Genomic DNA, 26,259 nt, shown 5'->3' with positions numbered 1-26,259 from the left:
CGCTTAGCCTTTTAGCTGGGGGGGGGGGGGGAGGGGGGAGGGTGCTCTATTACTGAACCACACCCCACTAGTTATCTTGCTTTTGAAGAGTTAGTTTCCAAAAAAATTGTCTAGTTCCTTCTCTCCATGTTGATCCTATTCTTATGCTGACCTAATATTTATTTTTGTGCCAGTCTTGGGGCTTAAACTCAGGGGCTGGGCTCTGTCCCTTAGATTTTTTGCTTAAGGTCAGTGCTTTACTGCTTGAGCCACAGCTCCACTTCCAGCTTTTTTGGTTGGGTAATTAGAGATAAGAGTCTCAAGGACTTTTCTGCCCGGGCTGGCTTTGAGCCTGTGATCCTCAGATCTCAGCCTCCTCAGTAGCTAGGATTACAGGCATGAGCCACAAGTGCCTGGCAATGCCTGACATTTCTTTGTACATGTAATTATTTACTTCAAAACAACTCTTCCCATGTCCCCCCAAACAAAAACCCTCACTTGTTTCAACATTGTCTACAGTAAGATTTTTTTTTTATCAGCCAGGTTTTTCAAACTTTGTTTCTTGTCATTCTTCTCTATAAAACCTGAGTGTTAGTAAAATTGGACTTGAGTTAATAAATGCAAAGTAACTTAGAATTCTGCTTGGCCCTGCAAGCATGTATCTAAAACACTGCTAATTCTTTTTTTCAGTTTGAATAGTTCAACCTCCAAAGGGTTAAACAATACAAAGCTATGTTTCTGCTAGAAAAACAACTTAAACAGTTTTCTAGTAATTGACAGACCTGTAAACATGAACCCTAATTTACCACAAAACCTAATTTTACATTGGGTTAGGTAGAAATAAAAGGAAATTTTTCATTCAGAAAATAACATAACCTGCACCTGTTGGTCATGCCTGTAATCCTAGTTACTTAGGAAGCTGCCAGCCTGGGCAGGAAAATCCATGCAACTCTTACCACCAAAAAGCTGGAAGTAAAGCTATGGCTCAAGTGGTGTGTCAGCTTTGAGCAGAAAAAGTAAGGAACAACACTCAACACTCTCTATAAGTTCAATTCCTCAGTACCAGCACAAAAAAAAAAAAGAAAAGAAAAAAAATGAAACATTTTAGTGGTGCCAGCCTAGAATGCAGATAGGCCCTGGGTTCAATTTCTACTAAGAGAGTGAGAAGAGAAGCAATTTGGGCCTCAGATATTGGACTTGTTTGGCATCTATTTTCTCAATGGTCTTCTAAAGTATGTTTTTGAAAATAGAATACTCAGCCGAGAAACGACAAACAGAATAATTTGTGTTTATAAGCAGTGTCCTAAAAAAAGAAAACAAACAAAAAAGCCAACTGTTTGATTTAGGCATCAAAAAACATATACATCTCAAAACAGCAGTGTTCATATAAATACTTATCTGTCGGTTACTTGTATTAAATTTCCAAAGTAAATATATATTTAACTATGTACAGTTTTCTTTTTACAACTTACAGATTCCACAATTGAAACTCAGTTAAGACTGTGAACATGTGAAAAAGCTGGCATTGTTATATAACACTACAAAAAATTTAAGAAGTTTTACCTCAAATATTTTTCATCAAATCGCACCCCAAAATGCGAATGCTCACTTTCTCATTTTCTCTCAACAACAAACGTACCAAAATCTCTGGGAATGAGGTAGAGGCAGCAGTTTATAAAACACAGTGGAGGAAGGTAGAAAGCTTGAATCTTTAAAACCTTACAGCAATGCCCCTTTTACCCTCCAATCCTGGGACAACAAGTCCTGCAGTTCTCCCTCATCATCGCTGTCTGTATTCTCCTCTTCCTTTTTCTGCAGTTCTTTTATAGTCAGAACCTCTTTAAGTTTGTTCTTTATCTCATCCTGGCGATTACGCAGATTCTCCACCCGTCGGTAACACTCGATTTGCTCATCAATCTCCCCAATCTGCCGATCTAGCCGTCCCTCCTCATCCTCTTCTGCAACGATCGCTTCGGAAATGGTGTTGACCTGCCTCATGGCTTTTTGAAATTCGTCCCACTCTTTGTCCATCTGATCCTTTGGCGCATCAACCTTTCGTACCTTGGCATCTACCTCAGGGTCGTCGAAAAACCCTTCGGGTAACGCTTCCGCGGTGTTTTCTCTCCTTTCCACCACTTTCTCGTGGATTTCTGCTTTCTCGATTGACCCCGAATGAGGAATTACGGGGGCCGTGGGAAGATTTGTATTAAAAGAACTGGATGGTAGCACACTGGACGCCTCTCGCGACGAGGAAAGTGAGGGCTCTTTGCCCTGTGCTTCGGAGGCTTGTTTGCTGCCGTCCTCCTTCTTTCCTTGCCCGCTTCCCTCCTCATCCTCGTCCTCGTCGTCCTCTTCATCTTCATAAGCAGGGAGTAAACCGAGTCCTGAAGGTTTAGAGGAGGTGGCTCTGGGGGACTCCTTTCCCGTGGGCAAAGCGGACGCAGAAGAGGGCAGTACCTGGGGCGCCGCGGCGGCCTTCGCTCTCTTGGCCTCCTGGCTCTCAGCGTCGGCCGCCTTCCTCTTAGAGGCGGACGGAGGCGCTGTGCTGTCGGACGGCGCCTGGACCGCCCCCTTGGCGCCTTTCAGCTCCGCTACTCTCTCCCGGTGCTGCTTTCCCAGGACGTGAGTCTGCCACAGAAGCTCGCTCTTGACCGGAGTGTTACAGAGAGCACAACTCAACTGCCCCAAACGGTTGTACTTGGCGAATGGAGAGTCTATCTTCTTCCGGTTGGTGCTTTGACGCTGCTTCTCTTTCATCAACCGCCTCAATTCTTCCTGATTCACCACTCGCTTCCCGGCCGGAGTCCGGGAGGAGGCGGAGGACGCCATCTTTGCGACCAGACCTCTAGGCGTCTCTGGCTTCCGTTCCGGCGAGGTTTGATCGCGTCACTTCCGGCGTGGCGCCCATTGGCGGAAGCTGAGGAGGGGCGTGGCGACGAGGTTTCGCCTCACCTCTTGGATGCGGGCGGTTCCTGGACCCGACGGTTGAGGCCATGGCAGCGATTAAAGCCGCCAACTCCAATGCTGAGGTGGCGCGGGCCCAGGCGGCCTTGGCGGTCAACATCTGCGCCGCCCGGGGGCTGCAGGATGTGCTGCGGACCAACTTGGGTCCGAAGGGCACCATGAAAATGTGAGGCAGCGGTTAGGGCGCCGCGCTGTTTGGGGGCGTCCCCAAAGTCGCTGGGACGATGTGGAGGCTCGGCCCCTCCGGGGACCGGGTCTCCCGGGAGCAGTGACAGCCCATTTTGCCGTTATGCTCTATGCAGTTAGTTTGATAGTTCATTGGAAACAAGGCATTAACGTGTGTGTGACTGTGTAACACACGTGTACAAGCTATGTGTACTTAAAACAAAAATCTTAAGGCCGGCGCTTTATCACTTGAGCCACGGCTCCACTTCTGACTCTTGTGGTTCGAGAAGAAGCTCACGGACTTTACTGCCCAGCTTGTCTAACACCCGCACCCTCAGATCTCAGCATCCACAGTATCCAGGATTAGGTCCTGCTTCCATCCCTTCCACCTCCCTCCCCCCACCCCCAGACTCAAATCCAATGCGGTGCACTGTAGGCAAATGCTCAGCCACTGTGTTTGCAGCCTGCATCCATGCATCAGGGTTCATCCTGCGTGCACCCTACGACAACTTGTCTTGTGTTTGCTTGGCGGTGTGATATTATGGAAAGGGTTCAAGGCTTAGGAATCCCACGGGTTCAGATAGATCCATGTTCCATGGTCTTCCTGCTGTGAGTACTTGGCTTATGTGAGTGCTCTGTGCCCACAGTTCTCCACACAAAAGGCAGCATCCTTTAGTGGCAAAAGAGAGCACTTAGTTATTGGATCCTGGGGGAACAGATGACATAGTTTCTGTACTTAAGGAGATTTGGTAGAACAGGTGTGTGCGCCAGTTATGTATAGATGGTGATGGTCACACTGAGGACTGATGGCAGACCGGAAAGCTTCTGGAATAACAGATGATGTTTGGTCAGAACCCTGAAAGAAGAATGAATTCACCAGTTGGAGAAAAGAGGACATGCCTTCTAAGTAGACCAATTTCGGGAGTAAGAAAGCCGAATGATGCATACCCAGCAGAAAAGCATGATGCATTAGGGGAGCCAAAAGACTTGCTTGAGAGGTGATAGATGGAGCGGAAAAGATTGGGAAAGGTCAAGAATGCCATTGGTAAATTACTTTGGATTTTACCTTGAAGGTGACAGAAAACATAAAAATCATTAAGGATTTTTGGTCAGGGAATTAACTAAGTTTTAGTCTGCCTTTTAGGAAAATGCAATGTAGAGATTCAAGTCGAGAGAGAAAATCAGGAGTTGATATCAGTAATCCAAGGTAGAGGTAGTGACTGAGGTTAAGATTTCAGACATATGTAGGTTGTGAAATTGACAGAGCTTGGTGATTAAATAAGAGAGGAATGAGGGAAACCAGGTTGAGTGACTGAATATTTACCCTAAATAAACCTGCAGGAAATATACACATTTGTGCTATGCATAATAGTCTCAGTCTGATTTTCCTAACCCATCAACTGCTCTTTGAACCTGATAATGCCCCTCTGGGAATGATAACACCTACTAAGTCCGTCTAGGGAGAAGTGATTCTGTGAGCTGTAAATGGTGCTGATTACCATGGGACAAGGAAAGCTTTCCAAACCACTTCTTTATATAAAGAAAGTGAATGGCAAGCATCAGGAATGTCTTGACATGTGAAGTTAATGACATCTTTGTTCTTGTAACAGGCTTGTTTCTGGTGCAGGTGACATCAAGCTCACCAAAGATGGCAATGTCCTGCTTCATGAGATGGTGAGCTGATACTGCCCTCTCTACCACCCCTTTTCTCCCCTCCCCCCATACTGGTGTTTGAAGTCAGGACCCCTATGCTTGCTAGGCAGGCATCCTCAAAGAGGAACTTACATTTTTCCCTGCTGAGCTTTGTGTCAGAATCCTTGTACCTATTCCTCTTGTGTAGCTGGGAATACAGGTATGACCACTGCACCTAGTTTATGTTTTCATGTGGGGTCTTAGTAACTTGCTTTGTTTGGATTGGTTGGCTTTGATTCTGCATCTCTGACTCCTGGGTAGCTCAAGTGAGAACCTCTGTACCTAGCTTTCCCACCTTCCCTTTTTTTGGGAGGGACAGGATGATGAGATCTTGCTGTTTAGCCAAGGCTGGTCTCCAATTTGCAACTTTTAAGTGTTGGGATTACACCACCAGGTCTGGCTACTGCTGACTTTAATAACCTTAGTAAGTTCTTTCAAATTTTATTAGCATGAGTTAATTGTACAAAGGGGGATTCATTGTGCTATATTACACTCATCCATATAATGTGCTTTAATCCATGCGATCTGTATTACTTTCTTAAGCTCCCCTTAAACCTTGATAAATCTTAGCTAAGGACAGGATACAATTTAAATATATGTCCTGTGTAACTTTTTTTTACTTATATAAAAATACATTGTGTGTGTGTGTGTGTGTGTGTGTGTGTGTGTATGATATTAGGAATTGAAATTAAGACTTTGCTAAGCAAATACTCTACCATTGAACTACATCCCCAGACTTGAACAATTTATATATCTTTAGGCCAAGATGGCTAAATACTGCAGTCTTTAGATATGTTTGTTACGCCTCAATTTTTTTTTTGGCTATTTGCCAATGTTTGTATAGTCAAAATGCATTACATTTTTTGTAATTATGGAAAAAATGCTTTGCAAATTTTCATAAATGAATTTGTCTTTGGGATGGAAGAACTTAATCTAATAGAGATGTCGTTTCATGGTGGATCAAGACCTTTGTAAAATGTTCAGACCCCATTAGTTGTCAATTATTAAAGTTTGGACTTGACATTTATTAAGAATTGACAGTAACAAACTTGAAAACGTGTAGAATGAGCCTTTTTCATTGTTTAATTGTACTGCTGCCCCCTCAGTTATCTGGGTTTTGGCCTTCTTTCTCTTATTCCTCTCTTTTTAAAAAAAATCTGTTGCCTACTTTTTGCAGCAAATTCAGCACCCGACAGCTTCCTTGATAGCGAAAGTGGCAACAGCCCAGGATGACATCACAGGAGATGGCACCACTTCAAATGTTTTAATTATCGGAGAGTTACTAAAGCAAGCTGACCTTTACATTTCTGAGGTATTCACATTTCACACTTTATTTTGATCAGTTTTTAAAAGTGGCTTCATTTTAGAGGGTATAAGTTAATTTTAATCAAGATATTCTGGCCAATTATGAGTAGAAATAATAATGAACTTTCTTGGACAGAACAATGCCCTTTATTATAATTATATATATCCTGTTAAAAATTAAATGTATAGGGCTGGGGATATGGCCTAGTGGCAAGAGAGCTTGCCTCGTATACATGAAGCCCTGGGTTCGATTCCCCATCACCACATATATAGAAAACAGCCAGAAGTGGCGCTGTGGCTCAAGTGGCAGAGTGCTAGCCTTGAGCAAAAAGAAGCCAGGGACAGTGCTCAGGCCCTGAGTCCAAGGCCCAGGACTGGCCAAAAAAAAAAAAAATTAAATGTATAATGTATGTATAAGAAAGGTAAAGAATTATCCTTATACATGTGAGTAATGGCCTAAGAAAGAAAATTCCAGAGATGAAAGTTGAAACCAAATTGTTCAGCTTTGAACAAATAACTAGAGGAAAATTACTAAAGGTTTCCCACTTTGTGAGTTTACCTTTAGAAACCACCTATCCTAGCCAGATCCCTTCATTCAGTGAGATAATCACATACCACCTCTGTGTCTTTGTTCAATATGTATTCTTCCCTTGGCATTGCCTATTTGGATATGCCCTTTATTCATGAACTTCAGAGTGCTACAATTATTGCTCCTTTGTGCTTCATTTAGTGTTGTGTATTGTCTAAATTCAGTACCAGCAACTTACCTCAGTTAGAATGCTTTTGGCTGTAAGTCAGATGCTTCAGTAAAACTTACTTGAACAATAAGGGAAACTGTTACCTCCTGTAGTAGAACATTGAGAGATAAGGCAGAATCTAGGGTTGCTTGATTTGCAGATCTTTTCTGTCTCTTTGCTCTTTTGCTCATAATATACTTCCAACCTAAGGCTAGTTTCTGTCTTGAATAAATGACTATAAGAGGAAATCACACACAAAGAGGAAATCAGTGTTACTTGCTTCAGCAGGAGAGTTCAAGGAAGAAACCATTCACCTAACTATGGAATGTAAACCCTTCCTAAGGAGGGACTGGATGTAGTCGGAACAACTTTACTCCCAACCTATAATAATAATCATTTGCAGGGGAACTGAGACTAACCAGCACCCACCATTTAAGCTAGGGATGGGGTTGGTTTTCCTCAAAGCACAGATGGAAATCAGGATTAGGAAGAAAGGAGATCAAGAGCGGTGAGATGCTGACAGGCACATTGAGGGCAAATATGTGTCTGGGCAGTAAAAGAATTAGGCACAGGATGTCACAGAGCTACTGAGGAAGGGCAGATACGATGAACTAATCTCTGGTAGTCAGAAAGCAGTCAGTGGGGGAAACAGGCCTGGGCAAATCTTCTGAATGGACTGAGCTACATGAAAGGGGAAAAGGTGAGGAGAATCATATTCTAGGCAGAAACAACATGGCACTGTACTGAACTACAGCAGTGCGGTGTTACTGGAGTTTTAAATGATGTGCCCAGTGATGGAGAAGAGGCTGGCAAAGGAGATAGGAGCCAGATCATAAAGTGCAAGGAGTGAAGAATCATACATTTTGCTGTGTGGTGGATAAATTAAGCATAGCATAGCAACCTACTAATGACTGATGTGGACAAAGTGACACTTTAAATATTTGATAACAATTTTAAGGTGTCAAGTCCAAAGTTCTCCTAGTAGTCAAGATCCTTGTGAGCTCTGGACAGAAGAAATTTTGAAAATGCCATTTGTCCAGGTTTTAGAGGCAGGTTTTGCAAATTTAAATCCTACCCCCACTTCTGAACTAGCTTGCTGACCAAAGGCAAATTACACATTCCTCTGAGTTAGTTTTTCCTCATCTGGGAAGTAGATACAGTGATAGTACCACTTCCTAGTGCTGTTGAGAGAGTTAAATGTTAAGATCAACCATGTCCCTCAGCACGGTGCTCAGCACAAATTCTCAGGTAATTTCAACTTTGAAACACCATTACAGGGGCTGGGAATATGGCCTAGTGGTAAAGCGCTCGCCTCGTGTACATGAAGCCCTGGGTTCGATTCCTCAGCACCATATATATAGAAAAAGCCGGAAGTGGTGCTGTGGCTCAAGTGGCAGAGTGCTAACCTTGAGCAAAAAGAAGCCAGGGACAGTGCTCAAGCCTTGAGTCCAAGCCCCAGGACTGGCAAAAAAAGAAAGAAAGAAAGAAAAAAGACACACCATTACAAGAGCAACAGAGAAAAGCACGGAACAAATTAGACTTTATGCCAGCTTGCACGTTTGCGTATTATTTTGTAGAATAAACAGTACTGCTAGAAAAACAGTCAGGTGAGGTGGTACATGCCTGAAATTCCAGCACTTGGGAGGCTGAGGCAGGAGGATTGTTGTTATCTAGCCAACCTGTGGTTATCTATCTACCTACTAAGAACCTGTCTCAAAAAAAAAATTATTAGGTCAAAACTTTAAATCTTCAGAAAAGTTTCAAGAATAATGCAAAGAATTACTGTATACCTTACTCAGATTCTCCAGGTAGTTTTCCAGCTCCTGCCCTGCTCTTTTCATATATATATATATATTTCATATACATACATACACATACATACATATATATCTATATATGATATATATGTCTATGATAAATGTTATATATATGATATAACTTTTTTCAAGTGATATGATAGTAAACTGTAGGTATGAGTTACATGTTACAGTATACACTTTTTTTGTGTGTGCCTGCCCTGGGGCTCTAACTCAGGGCTTGGGCACTGTTCCTGAGCTTTTGTGCTCAAGGCTAGTGCTCTATCATTTGAGCCACAGCTCCACTTCCAGCTTTTTGGAAGTTCACTGGAGATAAGAGTCTCAGACTTTCCTGTCCTGGCTGGCTTCAAACTTCAATCCTCACATCTTGGCCTCCTGAGTAGCTGGGATTACAGGCATGAGCCACCAGCACCTGGCTGACATTGCTGTTTTTAAGAAATGTAGGCAAGTTATTTTGTAGGAAGTCCCTCAATTGGACTTGTCTGTTTCTTTCCTGTTAGACTCAGGCTATTAATTTTTGGCAGTAATAGCATGGAAGTGCTGTTATTTTCTTATAAATGCATCCTACTAGGAGATACAGGCAAGACTCTGTTCCATTACGGTGACCTTAACTTCGATCACTGGGCGAAGGTGAGAACCATCACTTTTCTCTAAATCAATGCTGGTTTGTTTCCTTTACATTGAAAGAAGTTTTTATCCTTTGAACCCATTCAAAAGGGCAACACATGATAATTTTAGGGGAAAAAGAATTTAATGCTAGGCATGGTGGAGCATGCCTGTAAACACAGCATTTAGGAGGCTGAGGCAGAAACCAGCCTGGGCCACTTAAGTGTAGCCCTGTCTTAGGAAGGAAAAAAAATGACATTTATAGTTTTTGCATTCACACCTTTTCTGTCAGTTTGAAATTGTTTCAAATACAAAGCACTGAAAATGTGCATACAAATTCATTTATTGTCACGAACGCAGATAACATTTACTTTTTTTTTTTTTTGGATATAACCTGTTAATAGGAAAAGGTACTTTTACTATTGAAGAATTACTTTGTAGTTTTTAATTTTACGTTGCTACAACAGGGCCTGCATCCTAGAATAATCTCTGAAGGATTTGAAGCTGCAAAGGTAAAGGCACTTCAGGTTTTGGATGAAGTTAAGGTGAAAAAGGAGATGAAAAGAGATACCCTGTTAGATGTGGCTCGAACATCTCTACGGACCAAAGTTCATGCTGAACTGGCTGATGTGCTGACAGAGGTACATGACTAAACTTTGGTATTTGTAGTGAGTATGGTCAGACCATGGTGATTTTTTTTTTCCCTAAGGTGAAAGCAAATATGGCATGTGATTTTTAAAATGTAGCAACAGGAAGGGAAACAATTAGTCTCATGTGAAGACAAGATTGGCCAGAAAAGCAAGAGTGAGAGTTTCTGAGTTCAAGCCCTAGTACAGACATGGACACACACACACACACACACACACACACACACACACATTTGCACACTGCATAGTCCTGTAATATGTGGAAGCATAAATGAGATACATTTCTCTGCAGTCTCAATTTTACTTTATATTTTGGGAGAAAAGCATTATTTTCACAGTAAAACAAGCATATATGATATATGGTGTATGATATATGATATAAATGTTGTGGCACGACATGGAAACTCTTCCTGATAAAACATGAGATTAAATCTTATATGTTATTGTTCAGGAAATGGAGACAAGGGTGTTTTTTAAATTTTCTTTTTGTCTTATCTGTTTTTTTGGGGGGGGGCACAGAATTTACAACTTGTGGCTGGGGATGGGAGGGAAGAGCAGAGCGGGAAGGAAGAGGTGATATTGTCCAAAGAGACATGTACTCATTATCAGACTTACAGAACTGTAATCCTTCTGTATATCACCTTTATAATTGTAATGAAAAATATTTATAAAAATTTAAACATTATTATAATGACTAGTGAATCTGAGCTCTTTTGTTTGCTTATACTCTTTCCTTTTTTTTTTTTTGCCAGTCCTGGGGCTTGAACTCAGGTCCTGAGCACTGTCCCTGGCTTCTTTTTGCTCAAGGCTAGTGCTCTAGCTCTTGAGCCACAGCACCACTTCTGGATTTTTCTATATATGTGGTGCTGAGGAATTGAACCCAGGGCTTCATGTATACGAGGCGAGCACTTTACCACTAGGCCATATTCCCAGCCCTTTTCCTTTTTTTTTTTTTTTTTGGCCAGTCCTGGGCCTTGGACTCAGGGCCTGAGCACTGTCCCTGGCTTCTTTTTGCTCAAGGCTAGCACTCTGCCACCTGAGTCACAGCGCCACTTCTGGCCATTTTCTGTATATGTGGTGCTGGGGAATTGAACCCAGGGCCTCATGTTTACGAGGCAAGCACTCTTGCCACTAGGCCATATCCCCAGCCCCCCTTTCCTTTTCTTTAATGTGTGTTTTGGTGGGAAAGTTTGAGTAGTGTTGGAGGTGGAGATAGCAGTGTCTTGGCACTAGTTCTGGAGACTGGAGTTCTTATCTAGGCTCAGCCACTATTAGATCTTATCTGTAAAATAGAAGTTTGGACTTGGACCATGTGATCTCTGAAGTTCTCTTAGTTCTCTAAAGTATCCATTGGTGTATTTACTGTTGCTTTCTTTTTCTTTTTTCCAGGCAAGTGTTCCCTATAGAGCTCAGGTTGACCTTGAACTTACAATCCTCCTACCTTAGCTTAGTACTATTGCATACATGCTATACCAAGTCCAGCTCTCCACTGGTACTGCTTTCCCTTAGTGCTCATAACAAAGAGGCACTTGTTGGCTTTGCTGCCTTCTTTTTCTCCCTCCTTCCCCTCCCTCCCTCCTCTTAAATTTTTGCCAATCCTGGGCCTTGAATTCAGGGCCTGAGCACTGTCCCTGGCTTCTTTTGCTCAAGGCTAGCACTCTACCACTTGAGCCACAGCGCCACTTCCGGCTTTTTCTGTTTATGTGATGCTGAGGAATTGAACCCAGGGCTTCACGCATGCTAGGCAAGCACTCTGCCACTAAGCCACATTCCCAGCCCTGACTTATTTTTAAAGGCAGAGACCCTTTAACTTGTTTAGTGAAGTTCTTATCTAGCTGGATTATTTACTTGGGCCTGTAGTTGTTTTTTTTTTGTAAGTCCAAATAATTTGTTATTTTTTTTCATTTCTCTTTCAGGCTGTGGTGGACTCTGTTTTGGCTGTTAGAAGACCGGGTTATCCTATTGATCTCTTCATGGTGGAAATCATGGAGATGAAGCATAAGTCAGAAACAGATACACAGTAAATGGCATAAAATTTGATAATATGTACAAATATTCATGTTCTAGAATATTTCTTCTGATATTATTTTTTCCCCTGATACTGTAGTTTTATCTTGGATCCTAGTGCTTGTTAGGCAAGCACTGCACGAACCTCTAACACTTGAGCCATGCCCATAGTCCTGCTTATTTTAATTTATTGTCCCAGACCAACCTTGGGACTGCGATCCTCCTGTCTATGCCTGCTTGGTAGCTGGGATTATAGGCACAAACTGCTGCTGCTAGCTCTTCCACAGATAATTTTCATTAATTGTATTAGTTGCTTTTATTCCACATCAGAGAATTGATTCAACATATATTAACTGAGTCAGACACTTCCTAGGTGCTAGAATGAAGAATAAACAAAAGAGAATTTCCTTAAGAAACTTACCCTTTTAACTTAACTAGAAAACAAAATCATCTATATTGTTGCATATATTAGATTGTTCTTTGTTATTGCTGTTTAATATTTTCTTGTGTTACTATTGTGTAGTTTATTAATTCTACTATGAATAGGCACTAAGTAGTTTTCAATATGTGTTCTTTATGAATAGTGCTTCTGTAAACATTGTGACATCCTTTTGTTAGATATATATTTATTCCCTTGTCTTTTTGTGTGTGTGTGTGTGTGTGTGTGTGTGTGTGTGTGTGTGTGTGTGTGTGTGTTATTTACTTGTTTATAGAAGTTCTATTTGGTTCTTCCTTAAATCTGCCATGTTGCTTTTATGGCTTTCTAGTCTGTGCAGATGTTTTGAAACTTGGTTTTTGAGGGATTGGTCTTCTAAGTTTTTTGAATCAGTTGCCAAGTTTCATGACAAATCCAGACAGTATTTGATCCGTATAGCATTGAATTTATATTCCAATTGGAGGAAGCTAGTTTTATTGTAAGTGGATGCTTAAACAAGGCATTGGCTAGTTTTGTTTAACACAGACATGTTAAAAAAAAAAAAAGAAGTGGTACTTAGCTTCTGGTTCCCAGTGGCTGCCATTAGAACTGGCCTCCAGCACCTATGGAGGCTGCACAGAAACACCAAAGGCTGAGGAGACAATGGCCATCAGACTAGAATGCCAGAAAGGCAAGTGCTACTGTCAGGGCCACCTTAGCTTCTACTTTGTGTGTGTGTGCTTGAACTCAGGGCCTTAGCACTATCCTGTGGCCTTTTTGCTCAAGGCTGGTGCTTTACCACCTGAGCCACTGCTTCATTTGGGGCTTTTTTCTGGTTAATTTGGAAATAAGAGCCTTCCAGACTTTCCTGCCCAGGTTGGCCAAACTACATTCTTGCTCCAGTCTTCCTTTTTAATATGCTTTATACAAGGTTGTTATTCTGTACTTATCAGATAGCCCTGTAAATATTTTCCCAAGGCATTACATAGTTTTCATGATCATCAGATAGTTGGGTCCTCATTTGTTGAATAATACCCTATTGTTAGACATTTGGATTAATAATTTTAGTTGTAGACAATGATTCTGAGCAAATGTTCCTAAGAAATTCATTGTGTGCTCATTACTGATCCACTATTTCATATTTTTGAGCCATGGAACTTAGAGAATAATTCTGGTTTGACTTTTTATTGTGACTTTGTAGTCACACTGTATTAAAGCAGATTCTCTTTCCTAATTTTACTAATTACATGTAAGAATTGAAGTCTGTTCAAGGAAACTGTGTACCCTGACTGTTTTGCTAAAACCTTGAGTATAATTCTAATTTAGGGGGTGTCTATTCAAAGTAAAAAAAATTGTGTGTATTTTAATAGGCTAATCAAAGGATTAGTTTTGGATCATGGTGCCCGTCACCCACATATGAAGAAGCAAGTGGAAGATGCATTTATCCTTACTTGCAATGTATCACTAGAATATGAAAAAACGTATGTCTTAGGTTTTCTTTATAACTTTTGTCTTTCTCTTGGAAAAGTGCTTTCTAATCTCTTACTTTTCTCCCCATCCCTCCCCTCCCATGCTTAGCTAGCTTTTTGTTTGTTTGTTTTGTTTTTGAGGTGGGGTCTTGCTATGTAGCTCAGGGTGGCCTTGAATTTGCAACCTTTTTGCCTCAGCCTCCAGAGTTCTGGGGATGATAGCACATGCTACCATGCCTGGCTTACTAGTTTGTTCTTATGAATCTTTTTAGGGAGGTGAGCTCTGGTTTCTTTTATAAGACTGCAGAAGAGAAAGAGAGATTTGTAAAAGCTGAAAGAAAATTTATTGACGATCGAGTACAAAAAATAATAGACCTGAAAAACAAAGTCTGTGCTGATTCCAACAAAGGATTTGTTGTTATTAATCAAAAGGTGAGAAGGAAAGTTTGGATTTTCACTCTTGAGTGTTTTCAGCACTTCTCAAATGTAGTCTATGGATCCCTGTTGGGGTTTGCTTCCTGGGAGTCTGAGGTGAAAACGATCTTCCTGTTTGCTGTTACTGATAGTGCTGTGGCCCTGTGCTGATGTGTGCAGTGATGGTGGGAGGTAGTGCCTGTGAACCTGCTGACATCTTGCTGTAGTCCAGGAGGTAGGACTGGACTGTGGATCGGGTCACTCATTGTCACCACCCCCACACGCCTGCAGAAAACGGGTAGTTTCTTAAGAAGGGCTTGATGAAGTGATTACACTTGTGATAAAGTCTGAAGGACACACAAGCACTTCTGCTACATACCAAAACATGATGGTTGTCTTGAAGGAAAGCCCTGGTGTGCTTGAGCTGTGAGAAAACTAGCCAGTTTTGTCATGGAGAGCCATTTTTATTTGAAAGATTGACTGACAAATTGTGCTTATTTAGATTCAGGTATTTGGTAGGTTTTATCCTGAAAAATGAATGAAGCAATTCTATCACTTCAAGAAAGACACCTGTCAGTATTTATTGCCAATGATAATTTGAGCTTAACTCAGTGAGTTAATACTTTGTAAATGACTGAAAAAAATGCATGATTTCATTTAAAGTGCAAGACTAATGGATTTTAATTCAAGAGAGTCTGAAAAGTTCATTATATAGTTCCATCTTCTACATTGAAACCAGTCTTTGAGAAACTTGTATGTGTGTGTGTGTCTTGGTACCAGGTGATTACCTTGAGTCTGGAGCCTTCAACTGCTTCGCCATCTTGACATCCATGTGCTAGTACTTAAAGTATTGGGTTTACCTTTTTTTTTTTTTTTGCCGGTCCTTGCTTGGACTCAGGGCCTGAGCACTGTGCCTGGCTTCTTTTTGCTCTAGGCTAGCACTCTGCTACTTGAGTCACAGTGTCACTTCTGGCCGTTTTCTGTATATGTGGTGCTGGGGAACTGAACCCAGGGCTTCATGTACAGGAGGCAAGCACTCCTGCCACTAGGCCGTATTCCCAGCCCTAAAGTATTGTAGTAACATAAAATGGGCTTATTATTTGAATGGATTAATAAAAATTTCTAATTTTTTTCCAAAATTGGTATAGCTCATATAAACAAATTCAGACTCCAGCTATTTTTTCTTTTTTAGAATATAATTTTATTGTTATTATTAAGGTCATGTACACAGGGGTTACTGTTTCATAAGTCAGGTAATGGGTACATTTCTTTTTGGACAATGTCACCATTTCCTTTGGTTTCCCCCAATCTTCCCCCTCCCACCCTGCCTGCGTGTTGCATAGGTTTTTATTTTCCACAGATTTTCTTCTGAGTACCACAACTGCATTTTTTTACCTTCCTCCCTCCATTTCTGAATCTCTACTTTCCCTGCCTCAAAAGACAAACAACAATAATAACAAAAAAAATCCCAAAGCAAAAACAAATGGCAGTTTAGATGCCTCACAATTTTTCAGAGTACAGTGATAGGCTGGGTGCTGGTGGCTCATCCTGTAATCCTAGCTACTCAGGAGGCTGAGATCTGAGGTTTGAGGTTCAAAAGACAGCCTGAGTAGGAAAGTCTGTGAGACTCTTAACTCCAATTAACCAGCCCCCCACCCAAGGAAAAAAAAACCTCAAGTGGAGCTGTGGTTCAAGGGATAGAGTTCTAGCCTTGAGCACAAAAGCTGAGGGAAAGTGCCCTGAGTTCAAGCCCCAGGACTGGTGGATGTGTATGCATGCACGCGGGGGCTCACACATAGGAGTGTACAGTGATGCTGAGACTAGAAAGTTAGGAAAATCCTAATTTAAAATATGTTTATGAAAGATAAACATAAGTAAACACATAAGATCATAAATTCATATACGTATTTATAATTGTGGTCACCTGAGAGAACTGAGAAGCAGGAAACAGAACAACATGGAATCCCTTGCATCTGTGTGAAGGATCACTGAAAGCTGGGCAATAGTGGGCAGTTGGGATGGGGCAAGTGAGAGCCGATCTGATTAAAGTACGTGCAGGTATATAGGCATATGTGAATGGCTGAAATGTAAAACAGGTCCTGCCCAGGGTGTGGATGGTAGTGTGTATAGGGGAAGATGAATGGAGATAAAGAAGGAGGGTGAATGTAGCCAAAATATCTTATTGCACATGTGAGAAAGTGGAAGTGAAGCTTGTTGAAACTGGTTTTTTGGAAGGAGGATGATGGAAGGGGTAAATCTGATCAAAGTGCATTGTATGCATGTATGTGTGTGTGTGTGTACACACACACACATATATATACATGTCAAAATGAAACCTTGTATAATTAATTGATGCTAATAAAAATGTGGGAAAATACATTTATGACAAGGGGTGTAGTCAATGTAGCATTTGCTTAGCATGGGTTTGACGCACAGCATAACTCAAACAAAAAATTAAAAAATGTGTAACTTTTATGTTAATTTGATTATAGGGAATTGATCCATTTTCCTTAGATACTCTTGCAAAACATGGAATAGTAGCTCTTCGAAGAGCAAAAAGAAGAAATATGGAAAGGTAAGCTTACAAATTATGTATTCTATTTTTTTTTTTTTGCCAGTCCTGGTACTTGGACTCAGGGCCTGAGCACTGTCCCAGGCTTCTTGTTGCTTAAGGCTAGCACTCTACCACTTGATCCACAGCACCACTTCTACCCATTTTCTATATATGTGGTGCTGAAGAATCAAACCCAGGGCTTCATGTATACAAGGCAAGCACTCTACCACTAGGCCATATTCCCAGACCCAAGTTTTTTGTTGTTTTTTTTTTGGCCAGTCCTGGGCCTTGGACTCAGGGCCTGAGCACTGTCCCTGGCTTCTTCCCGCTCAAGGCTAGCACTCTGCCACTTGAGCCACAGCGCCGCTTCTGGCCGTTTTCTGTATATGTGGTGCTGGGGAATCGAACCTAGGGCCTCGTGTATCTGAGGCAGGCACTCTTGCCACTAGGCTATATCCCCAGCCCCCCCTTTTTTTTTTTAAATGCAGATACTGAGGCTTGCATGCAGGTCCTCATACTCTTGCTGGGCCTTTTCTCTGATCCACTGGTATTCTGCCACTTGGGCTTCATCTCCTGTACAGTGTGTGTGTGTGTGTGTGTGTGTGTGTGTGTGTGTGTGTGTGTGTGTGTGTGCTGGGATATGAACTCAGGGCCTGGGTGCTGTCCCTTAGTTTTTTTCACTCAAGACTGGCACTCTACCACTTGAGCCACAAATCCATTTCTATATTTTGGTGGTTACTTGGAGATAAGAGTCTCAGGGACTTTGTTTCCTGGGCTCGCTTCAAACTTCAATACTCAGATTTTAGCCTCTTGTGTATGTAGAATCATACTAGGTATCTCATGTGAGTTGCTTTTCCCCCTCCTCTTCCTTTCTTTTTTTATTTTTATTTTGGCCAGTCCTGGGGCTTGAACTCAGGGCCTGGGCACTGACTCTGAACCTCTCTGTTCTCAAGGCTAGCACTCTACCACTTGAGCCACAGTGCTACTTCTGGCTTTTTATATTTATGTTGTACTGAGGAATTGAACCCAGGGCTTCATGCCTGCTAGGCAAGCACTGTACCACTAAGACACATTCCCAGCTTTCCTTTTTATTTATTTATTTTTTTTGGTCAGTTGTGGAGCTTGAACTCAGAGTCCTGGTGCTGTCCTTGAGCTCCTTTACTCAAAGCTAGCACTCTACCACTTTAAGTCACAGCATCACTTCCAGTTTTCTAGTGGTTGGAAATAACTCTCACAGACTTTTCTGTTCAGGCTGGTTTTGAACTGCCATGCCAAGATCTCAGCCTCTTGAGTAGCTAGGATTCTAGCTGTGAGCCACTAGCACCTAGCTTCTTTCTTTATGAGAAAGAGTTTCATTACGTATACCAGGCAAGCCTGGAACTCACTATGTAGACTCGTCTCAAACTTCCTGCCTTAGCTTCTTGAGTTCTAGGATTATAGGAAAGAAACTTGGCATCTATGTATATTCCTTTGAGTTTTATAAATACTTTTTTGGCAAATGGTAGGGTACAAATTCCAAATTTTGTTCTTCTTTTATTTTTTTCTCTTAATGTGATATAATCAGTATCTACAATAAAAATAGTGTTACAACAAAACATCACATGTTCATTTTGTTCATAAGTACATAGAGTAAATAATTCAATTATCAAAAACCAAGTGTTTAACTTCATAACTTTGTTGAACTACCAGGAAAATTTTAATCTCTAAAAAATAGATTTCAGAATACTTTATTGCATAATCTATCATATATGTGTGATCAAAATATGATGAACTCTGATCAAAATATGTTGAACTCATGGCTAGTGTTCTACAACTTTGAGCCACAGGCCCACTTCTGGCTTTTGGTGGTTAATTGGAGGTAAGAATCTCATGGCCTTTCCTGCTCCAGGCTGGCTTCGAACCACATCCTCAGATCTCAGCTTCCTGCATATCCAGGATTACAGGCATGAACCACCAACACCTGGCTTGCTTTAGTTATTTTTTTTTATTAATTCTCTCTCTCTCTCTCTCTCTCTCTCTCTCTCTCTCTCTCTCGCTCTCTCTCTCCCTCTCTCTCTCTCTTTTCCGCCAAGGACCAGCCAGAGACTGTGATCCTCTCAATCTCTCCCTCTTGAGTAGATGGAATTACAAGTATATGCCATGCTATGTAGTGTGTGTGTGTATTAACATGTTATACTTGATAAATATGTGTAATTTGTAAACTTAAAATACCCAAACAATATAATACAGCATAATACAGCCTTCCATGCTAGATATCTGCTAGATAACTTTGCATTTACAAAAAATTAGCACATTTTCCGTCACCAGAGCTATGGTAATATAACATGTGCTTTCAGGCTTTGTCTTGCTTGTGGTGGAGTGGCTATGAACTCGCTTGAGGACCTCACTATAGATTGCTTGGGACATGCTGGTCTTGTGTTTGAGTACACTTTAGTGAGTATTTGTGTGACTACTATTTATAAAGTGAATCCATACCTATTTTTAATACTAAACTTTAAATTCATATTTTGAACTGACTAACCTGTAGAATAGATTTTATAATTACTTGAATATTTGTTTAGAATTAAAATATAATTTATTTAATTTTTATTTTTATTTCTTGAGACAGGGTTTCACTATGTAGCCATGGCTGGGCTCCAACTCCCTGTCCTCCTGCCTTCACTTCTAGAGTGCTGGCACAACTATTTTTATTTTATTTTAATTAGTTTTTTTAGCCACTCCTGGGGCTCGGACTCAGGACCTGAGCACTGTCCTTGACTTCTTTTTGCTCAAGGCTAGCACTCTACCACTTGAGGCACAGCGTCACTTCCGGCCTTTTCTGTTTATGTGATGCTGAGGATTTGAACCCAGGGCTTCATGTATATGAGGCAAGCACTTTTGCCACTAGGCCATATTCCCAGCCCTGAGACAACTATTTTTAGACATATCTTTAGCTAAGCTTGATAAGAAAAATGTCGCATGAGGAATGTAAATTCTAACACAAACTAGGTCTTGATAGTGTCACTGAATAGTGAATGTTTTCTCTTCTTTTACTATTTTTTTTCTTTTTTGTGGTACTGGGGTGCCAGGTTCTCATGCATGCTAGGCAACTGTTCAAAAATGGAGCTGTGATACTCCTCTTTGGGTCCTCTCTATTCAGAGAATCTCCCTGTTTTCTTGTGGCTTTCCTTTTACTTGTAAATAAAATTGGTCTGTTTGCATTAAAAAAAAAAAGAGGAGCCTCATCTTCAGCCTTAAAGTTAAGTCTGTGTGTGTCATCCTTTTAGGGTGAAGAAAAGTTTACGTTTATTGAGGACTGTGTTAACCCTCGCTCTGTAACCTTATTGGTCAAAGGACCAAATAAGCATACTCTCACACAAATCAAGGATGCTATAAGAGATGGACTTCGTGCCATCAAGAACGCCATCGAAGATGGTAAGCTCTTTCTGATGATGGACATACCAACCTTACGTTTATAATCCATCATGGGACATATGCTATTTTCAAAGAGAGGAATAATTATTGTTTTCTCATTTAATTGTGGACAATTTGTGATTTGGATTATAAAGATTTTCCCTTTGGAATATTCTTTTAAAAAATAATTACAGTTGTGGCTGGGAGTGTGGCTTAGTGGCAGAGTGCTTGCCTAGCATGCGTGAAGCCCTGGATTCCTTTCCTCAGCACCACATACACAGAAAAAGCCGGAAGTGGTGTTGTGGCTCAAATGGTAGAGTGCTAGCCTTGAGCAAAAAGAAGCCATGGACAGTGCTCAGGCCCTGAGTCCAAGCCCCAAGACTGAAAATTAAAAAAAAATTACAGTGCATCATACTGAATATTCTTAATGGTATGCTACTCCCTTAATTAACTCCCATTTATGAAAGGAAATTTCTTAATTCTAATGCTTTCATACCATTCTTTATTTTTAAGATTTTTTTTTTTCCCCATTACTGGGCATTGAATCTAGGGACTCCCAATTGTTAGGCAAGTGCTCTCCAACTTCACCCATGCCCTCAGACCTTTTGTTTGTGCGTGGATTTTGAGATTGAGTCTTAGAAAGTTTGACCTGGCTGGCCTCAAACTTAGGATTCTCTTGCCTCTGCCTTTTCAGTAGCCGATTACAGGCACCTCCCACATTGAGCTTAGAAAATACCATGGAAATGATTTTATACTTCTACAAAGGAACAAAGTACCTAGAAAATTTCTCTCTCTCTCTCTCTCTCTCTTTCTCTCTCTCTCTTTCTCTTTCTCTCTCTCTCTCTCTCTCTCTCTCTCTCTCTCTCTCTCTCTGTCTCTCTCTGTCTCTCTCTGTCTCTGCCTGCCTGCCTACCTACCTATCTAATTTTCCTCACATTCTTCCTTAACCTTCCCTGCTCAAGGCTGGCATTCTACCACTTGAGTCACAGTTCTCCTCCCAGCTTTTTGGAGGTAAATTAGAGATAAGATGCTTCTGGACTTTTCTGGCCTGGCTGGCTTTAAACTAGGATCTTCAGATCCCAGCCCCTTGAGTAGCTATATAGTCCCAGACCTCTCGTCTTAGAAAAGTAAAACCAGATGGCCTAAGGTTTTTCATAGGCAGCAGTTTGAGAAATTTAGAAAACAAGTTTTTGACTGAGTCCCAAGAATTATACATCAAAAACTTTGGTCAAGTTATCTTACCCTAAACAATTTCATATGAGATATTGCAATCATTGGTAAATAAATGCCTTTTCAATGTAGTCATAGAAAAAGATGAAAGTGGAAGAAATATGTACTCATATTTGCCAGAGAATAAACAATGAGATAAGTTATTTGTAGCCACTGATCTGTACCATGCTTAATTATTTAACTTCTGCATGCTTTCTAGGACAACTGAGCTATGCAGTTTATTTGATTTCTATATATATTTAAATATGTTTTAAAGATGAACAAGATAATAGCACACACTTGCAAAGCTTGCTTTTTCAGTCTTTTTTTTCTTGGTGTGGCATATCTTGCCATCTATTTTTTTTCTCTCTCCTCCAAATAGATTGCGTGGTTCCAGGTGCTGGAGCAGTTGAAGTGGCCATAGCAGACGCTCTTGTTCAGTACAAGTACAGTATTCAAGGAAGAGCTCGCCTTGGGGTCCAAGCATTTGCAGATGCTTTACTCATAATTCCCAAGGTACAACCATCCTACTGGCCAGATAACAGCTGTTTAGACCTAAAGGCATCTGGCTATTAATGGCTCATATTATCTAACAGCAGTTTAGACAAACAGGTATTTGTTTTCATCACCTCCTAAGGTTTTTTGCTTAGGTGTTTTACCACTTGACAGAGAACCTTTTGGGGTAATAGCACAGAATCCTTTCAGGCGTTCAGTGGAAAGTCAAATGATTCCCTTGCAACCTATTTTGAACTTTAAAAGTTGAGGTAGCTCCAAAAGGTTTCTGCAGAAATGGTTCATGATTAACCAATCATAATTTAAAGTTAAGAATTATTTATTTATTTATTTATTTATTTATTTATTTATTTATTTATTTTGCCAGTCCTGGGCCTTGGACTCATGGCCTGAGCACTGTCCCTGGCTTCTTTTTGCTCAAGGCTAGCACTCTGCCACTTGAGCCACAGCGCCACTTCTGGCCATTTTCTATATATGTGGTGCTGGGGAATCTAACCGAAGGCTTCATGCATGGGAGGCAAGCACTCTTGCCACTAGGCCATATTCCCAGCGCCTAAAGTTAAAAAATTTTAAAATTGAATTCAGTTTTAGAGTAGCTCTTTTGTTAGTGGTATCCAATATGTTGTCACTGTAATTGTGGAAAACATGAACTGCAGGCAATTTTAGCATTCCCAAATAGTGTTACTACTGTTCTTTCTAGACAAGGAGAGAAGCTAGTACACACACACACGCACACACACGAGTGTATGAACTACCATTTCTTTCTTTTTGCTTTAATTCAGTTAGAAGTATAGAAAAATAATTCAAATATGCTCTTACCATGAATTAAAATATCATTAACAGTACTAACAAAAGTCTTCTTAGTAATTTCTATTATGGTTATTCATCATTGTGGGCTCCTAGTGAATCCTCATTCTCCTTTCCCCACAGCAGCACAGTCACTGAGGACTGAAAGGCACCTAGTTTGGGGTTTGGGTGATCTCCACCCCTGCTGCCACAGGTCCACCGCTCTTGAAGGTGCTGCAAATATGCTGGCATTGTTTTGCAAGTGCCTGGGAAAAACTGGAGTGACTACAGACTTCTCCTTCCACTCTTAAAATCTTTCACATGTAAAGAAATTACTGTATGTCCTCAGAACTTAATGTAATGTACATAGGGAAAAAGTTTAATATAACTACCAGGCAATAAAATATTTTGATTCAGATTAACAATGGAATTTCTCAGAGATGATGACTGTAGCATAGGTATGTTTTCATAAGACTAAAGAGTAGTGATTATTTTTATAATTGATTTTCAAGTAGCATTTCACACATATAATTACTATATTTATTCCTGAAGGTTCTTGCTCAGAATTCTGGTTATGATCTGCAGGACACACTAGTGAAAGTTCAGGCTGAGCACTCAGAATCGAAACAACTTGTTGGCATAGACTTGAATACAGGTAAGAAATGGAAGAAAACTTAACTGCTTAATAGGACCGTTCTTCAGTGAGAGGGTATGGGCTTGGTTGACTTAATTATTTAAATTTTGACTGCCTCTAGTTTACTTTTTAGTGTTGTGCACTCATTTAAGAACATGATTGAAGCTAGGTGCTGGTAGCTCACACCTGTAATCCTAACTACTCGGGAGGCTGAGATCTGAGCATGGTGGTTTGGTTTGAAGCCAGCCAGGGCAGGAAAATCTGTGAAACTCCAATAACCACCCAGAAAAAGCTGCAAGTAGAGCTGTGGGCTCAGGTGGTAGAGCAGCTAGCTTTGAGTGAAAGAAGCTCAGGGACTGTGCCCAGGCTCTGAATTTAAGCCCCAGTACTGGCACACATGTACACACACATGCATGTGTGCATACACACGAATATAATTGAGAACCAGGCACTACTGGTGGTTCACTCCTGCAATCTTAGCTACTCAAGAGACATCTGGAGGCTAGCAGTTCCAAGATAGCCAGGACAGAAAAGTCTGTGATACTCTTACCTTTAGTTAACCAGCAAAAAGCTGGTGTGGCTTTGAGTGACTGGAGGAGTGGCTTAAGTGGTAGAGCACCAGCCTAGTGGGCATGAAGTCCCATCAGTATTGCCAAAAGAAAGCAATAGAGGAAAGGAGGGAAGGAGGGAGAGAGGAAGGAAGGAAGGAAGTGAGCAAGGAAGGAAGGAAGGAAGAGAGCAAGGAAGGAAGGGAGGAAGGGAGGGAGGAAGAGACAGACAGGCAAGAAAGTAAGCATGTGTAAGAGTGTGGTGTTGTAGAAGGTACAGGAAACAGTAGTGAGGAAGAGTAGTCAACTCATGCTGCTGTTGGACGGTACTTGCAGTCCACCACTGGACTTAACAGCACAGAAACCACGGGTGACTTGGACGAAAACAGTTTTGGTACCTTTTAGATATTGCTAAGAATATATCAATCAAAATGGGCAGAATATATCAATATTGTGATATTAAGATGATTTCTTTTTACTTTGTAGGGGAACCAATGGTAGCAGCTGATGCAGGAGTTTGGGATAATTACTGTGTGAAAAAACAACTTCTTCACTCTTGGTAAGTTGACAAAACAAAAAGAGAGAGCTTAGGGGTGTTCTCGATAACATCAAAGAATCTTTTTGTCACCCTACAGTAGGAAAATTATCAAGTGTATAATAATGTGTGGTATCTATTATTAAGACTAGCTTCTGTCATTTTACGACCACTTTTATATTTTATTATTTGCAGCGACATAAGTAAGAGGAAAAGTTAGACTTACGGTTTATTTGGGGTGAGAGAGAAAGAGGAAATTACTGAACTAATATTACCTGTATTCTGTGGAAAAATCAAATGATGTGCTTAAAAATAAGTTCAGTTTTCCTGGAATAGAAATCAGGTTTCTAGCTTGTCAGCAAAGAGTTGAATGGTATTTGTGGTTATAATAGTTTTATTTGGTAAAATCTCATGCCAGCATAACTGGAGGAAAAGGGCCTTCACAGTGAGGATTGCTGGGGGGTAGGGTGGGGGGAAGTGGTAAGCAGGCTTTGCTCATGTGCCTTTTTCCCCTCAGCACAGTAATTGCCACCAACATTCTCCTGGTTGATGAGATCATGCGTGCGGGGATGTCTTCTCTCAAAGGGTGACTCAATTCAAAACCAGCTCTTCTGCAAAACAAGACTTAGTAAACCTTTTATCCAATTGCTATTTTACCGCTGGAGCCAGTCTTTAATTATCACAAAATAAATGCAGTTTATATCTTTTTGGTCTTAACAGTCTCAAAAATATTTCACAAGGGTATAAAGCACAACAGAGGTATTTTCACAGTAAGGGAATAATAATGGGAATATTTTCTCTTGAGTCCTAACTCCCTCCCTGTATTATATGCTGTTGCAGTTTTATAAAATAGAATCTATTACGATTCTCAGACCTCCTAGGCAACTTTTAATTAATCACATATGGGACACAGGTTTTAGAACTCACAAGGTAACTTTCAGTTTATCAGATGTTATGAATATAAGTAAGATAAAATACTTCATTGTCTTTCACAAGTCTTTCAGGAACTTTTTGCTGCCACTTTTCTCTCATATATATGCTTTGCTTTAGCAAGTACAGGTTTGGATTGCACTATACCTTACTCTATTTATTTAATGTGTAATTTACTATATTTTACCTAGCCTTGTTTGAGTTTTATGTTTTTTTTTTTTTTGGCCAGTCCTAGGCCTTGGACTCAGGGCTTGAGCACTGTCCCTGGCTTCTTCCCGCTCAAGGCTAGCACTCTGCCACTTGAGCCACAGCGCCACTTCTGGCCGTTTTCTGTATATGTGGTGCTGGGGAATCGAACCTAGGGCCTCGTGTATCCGAGGCAGGCACTCTTGCCACTAGGCTATATCCCCAGCCCTGAGTTTTATGTTTTTGAGACAAGGTATATAGTTCAAATTGTCCTGGAACTGGCTAAGTAGTCCAGGCTGGCTGTGACCTGAATCCTGCTGCGTTAGCCTCCTGAGGGCTAGGATTACAATCTGCCGGCCTGGGACTTGAACTCATTCTTTTTGCTCAAGGCTAGAGCTCTATCACTTGAGACACAGCTCCACTTCTCACTTTTTCTGAGTAGTTTATGGGCTTTCTTGCCTGGGCTGGCTTTGGACTGCAGTCCTTAGATCTCAGTGTCCTGAGTCACTAGGATTACAAGCATCATCCACCAGTGCCCAGCCAACCTGCCTTTTGTATATATAGTCAACACCCTCTGCTACTGTGCTATATAGCTCTGTGCTTCTCTGACTCAATGAAAACATGGGAATTGTTAGCCTCAACTCTGGGAAGCCATTGTTTTGGCCCTGGGATAAACTGTTCTACATAGATAGAAGAGTGATATCTTGTTCACAATCCTGATCTATTGTAGGTTTCTTACAGTTAACTTCGTTTC

General features: G+C 41.0%; 2 protein-coding genes across 3 annotated transcripts; one reads left to right on the top strand and one right to left on the bottom strand.

Annotated features, from left to right (window-relative positions):
* Positions 1 to 1,251: 1,251 nt before the first annotated feature.
* Znf830 (zinc finger protein 830) lies at positions 1,252 to 2,952 on the bottom strand. Its single transcript, XM_048366173.1, has one exon. It carries the CDS (start codon positions 2,806 to 2,808, stop codon positions 1,699 to 1,701), a length of 1,110 nt encoding a protein of 369 aa, XP_048222130.1. The 5' UTR covers positions 2,809 to 2,952; the 3' UTR covers positions 1,252 to 1,698.
* On the top strand, positions 2,922 to 25,071 carry Cct6b (chaperonin containing TCP1 subunit 6B). Of its 2 annotated transcripts, none has more exons than XM_048366171.1 (14): positions 2,922 to 3,109; positions 4,719 to 4,782; positions 5,978 to 6,112; positions 9,733 to 9,906; positions 11,829 to 11,932; positions 13,705 to 13,815; positions 14,076 to 14,235; positions 16,710 to 16,792; positions 19,108 to 19,204; positions 20,038 to 20,185; positions 21,756 to 21,889; positions 23,225 to 23,327; positions 24,341 to 24,413; positions 24,907 to 25,071. In XM_048366171.1, the coding sequence occupies exons 1-14, from the start codon at positions 2,973 to 2,975 to the stop codon at positions 24,977 to 24,979; spliced, it is 1,596 nt and encodes a 531-aa protein (XP_048222128.1). In that variant the 5' UTR covers positions 2,922 to 2,972; the 3' UTR covers positions 24,980 to 25,071. The 2 variants fall into 2 exon arrangements, with proteins under 2 accessions (XP_048222128.1, XP_048222129.1); XM_048366172.1 differs by having other exon boundaries at positions 3,027 to 3,109; positions 4,736 to 4,782.
* Positions 25,072 to 26,259: the final 1,188 nt, after the last annotated feature.

The sequence above is a fragment of the Perognathus longimembris genome, chromosome 17 (genome assembly GCF_023159225.1).
Source record: "Perognathus longimembris pacificus isolate PPM17 chromosome 17, ASM2315922v1, whole genome shotgun sequence".
NCBI lineage: Eukaryota > Metazoa > Chordata > Mammalia > Rodentia > Heteromyidae > Perognathus > Perognathus longimembris.
This window is presented reverse-complemented; position numbering and strand designations above follow the sequence as displayed.

Coding starts and splice junctions, on each gene's coding strand:
- Cct6b (XM_048366171.1), top strand. CDS start 2,973: ATGGCAGCGATTAAAGCCGCCAACTCCAATGCTGAGGTGGCGCGGGCC. Junction 11,933..13,704: donor AAGTCAGAAACAGATACACA/GTAAATGGCATA, acceptor GTATTTTAATAG/GCTAATCAAAGGATTAGTTT. Junction 21,890..23,224: donor CTTTACTCATAATTCCCAAG/GTACAACCATCC, acceptor TTATTCCTGAAG/GTTCTTGCTCAGAATTCTGG.
- Znf830 (XM_048366173.1), bottom strand. CDS start 2,808: ATGGCGTCCTCCGCCTCCTCCCGGACTCCGGCCGGGAAGCGAGTGGTG.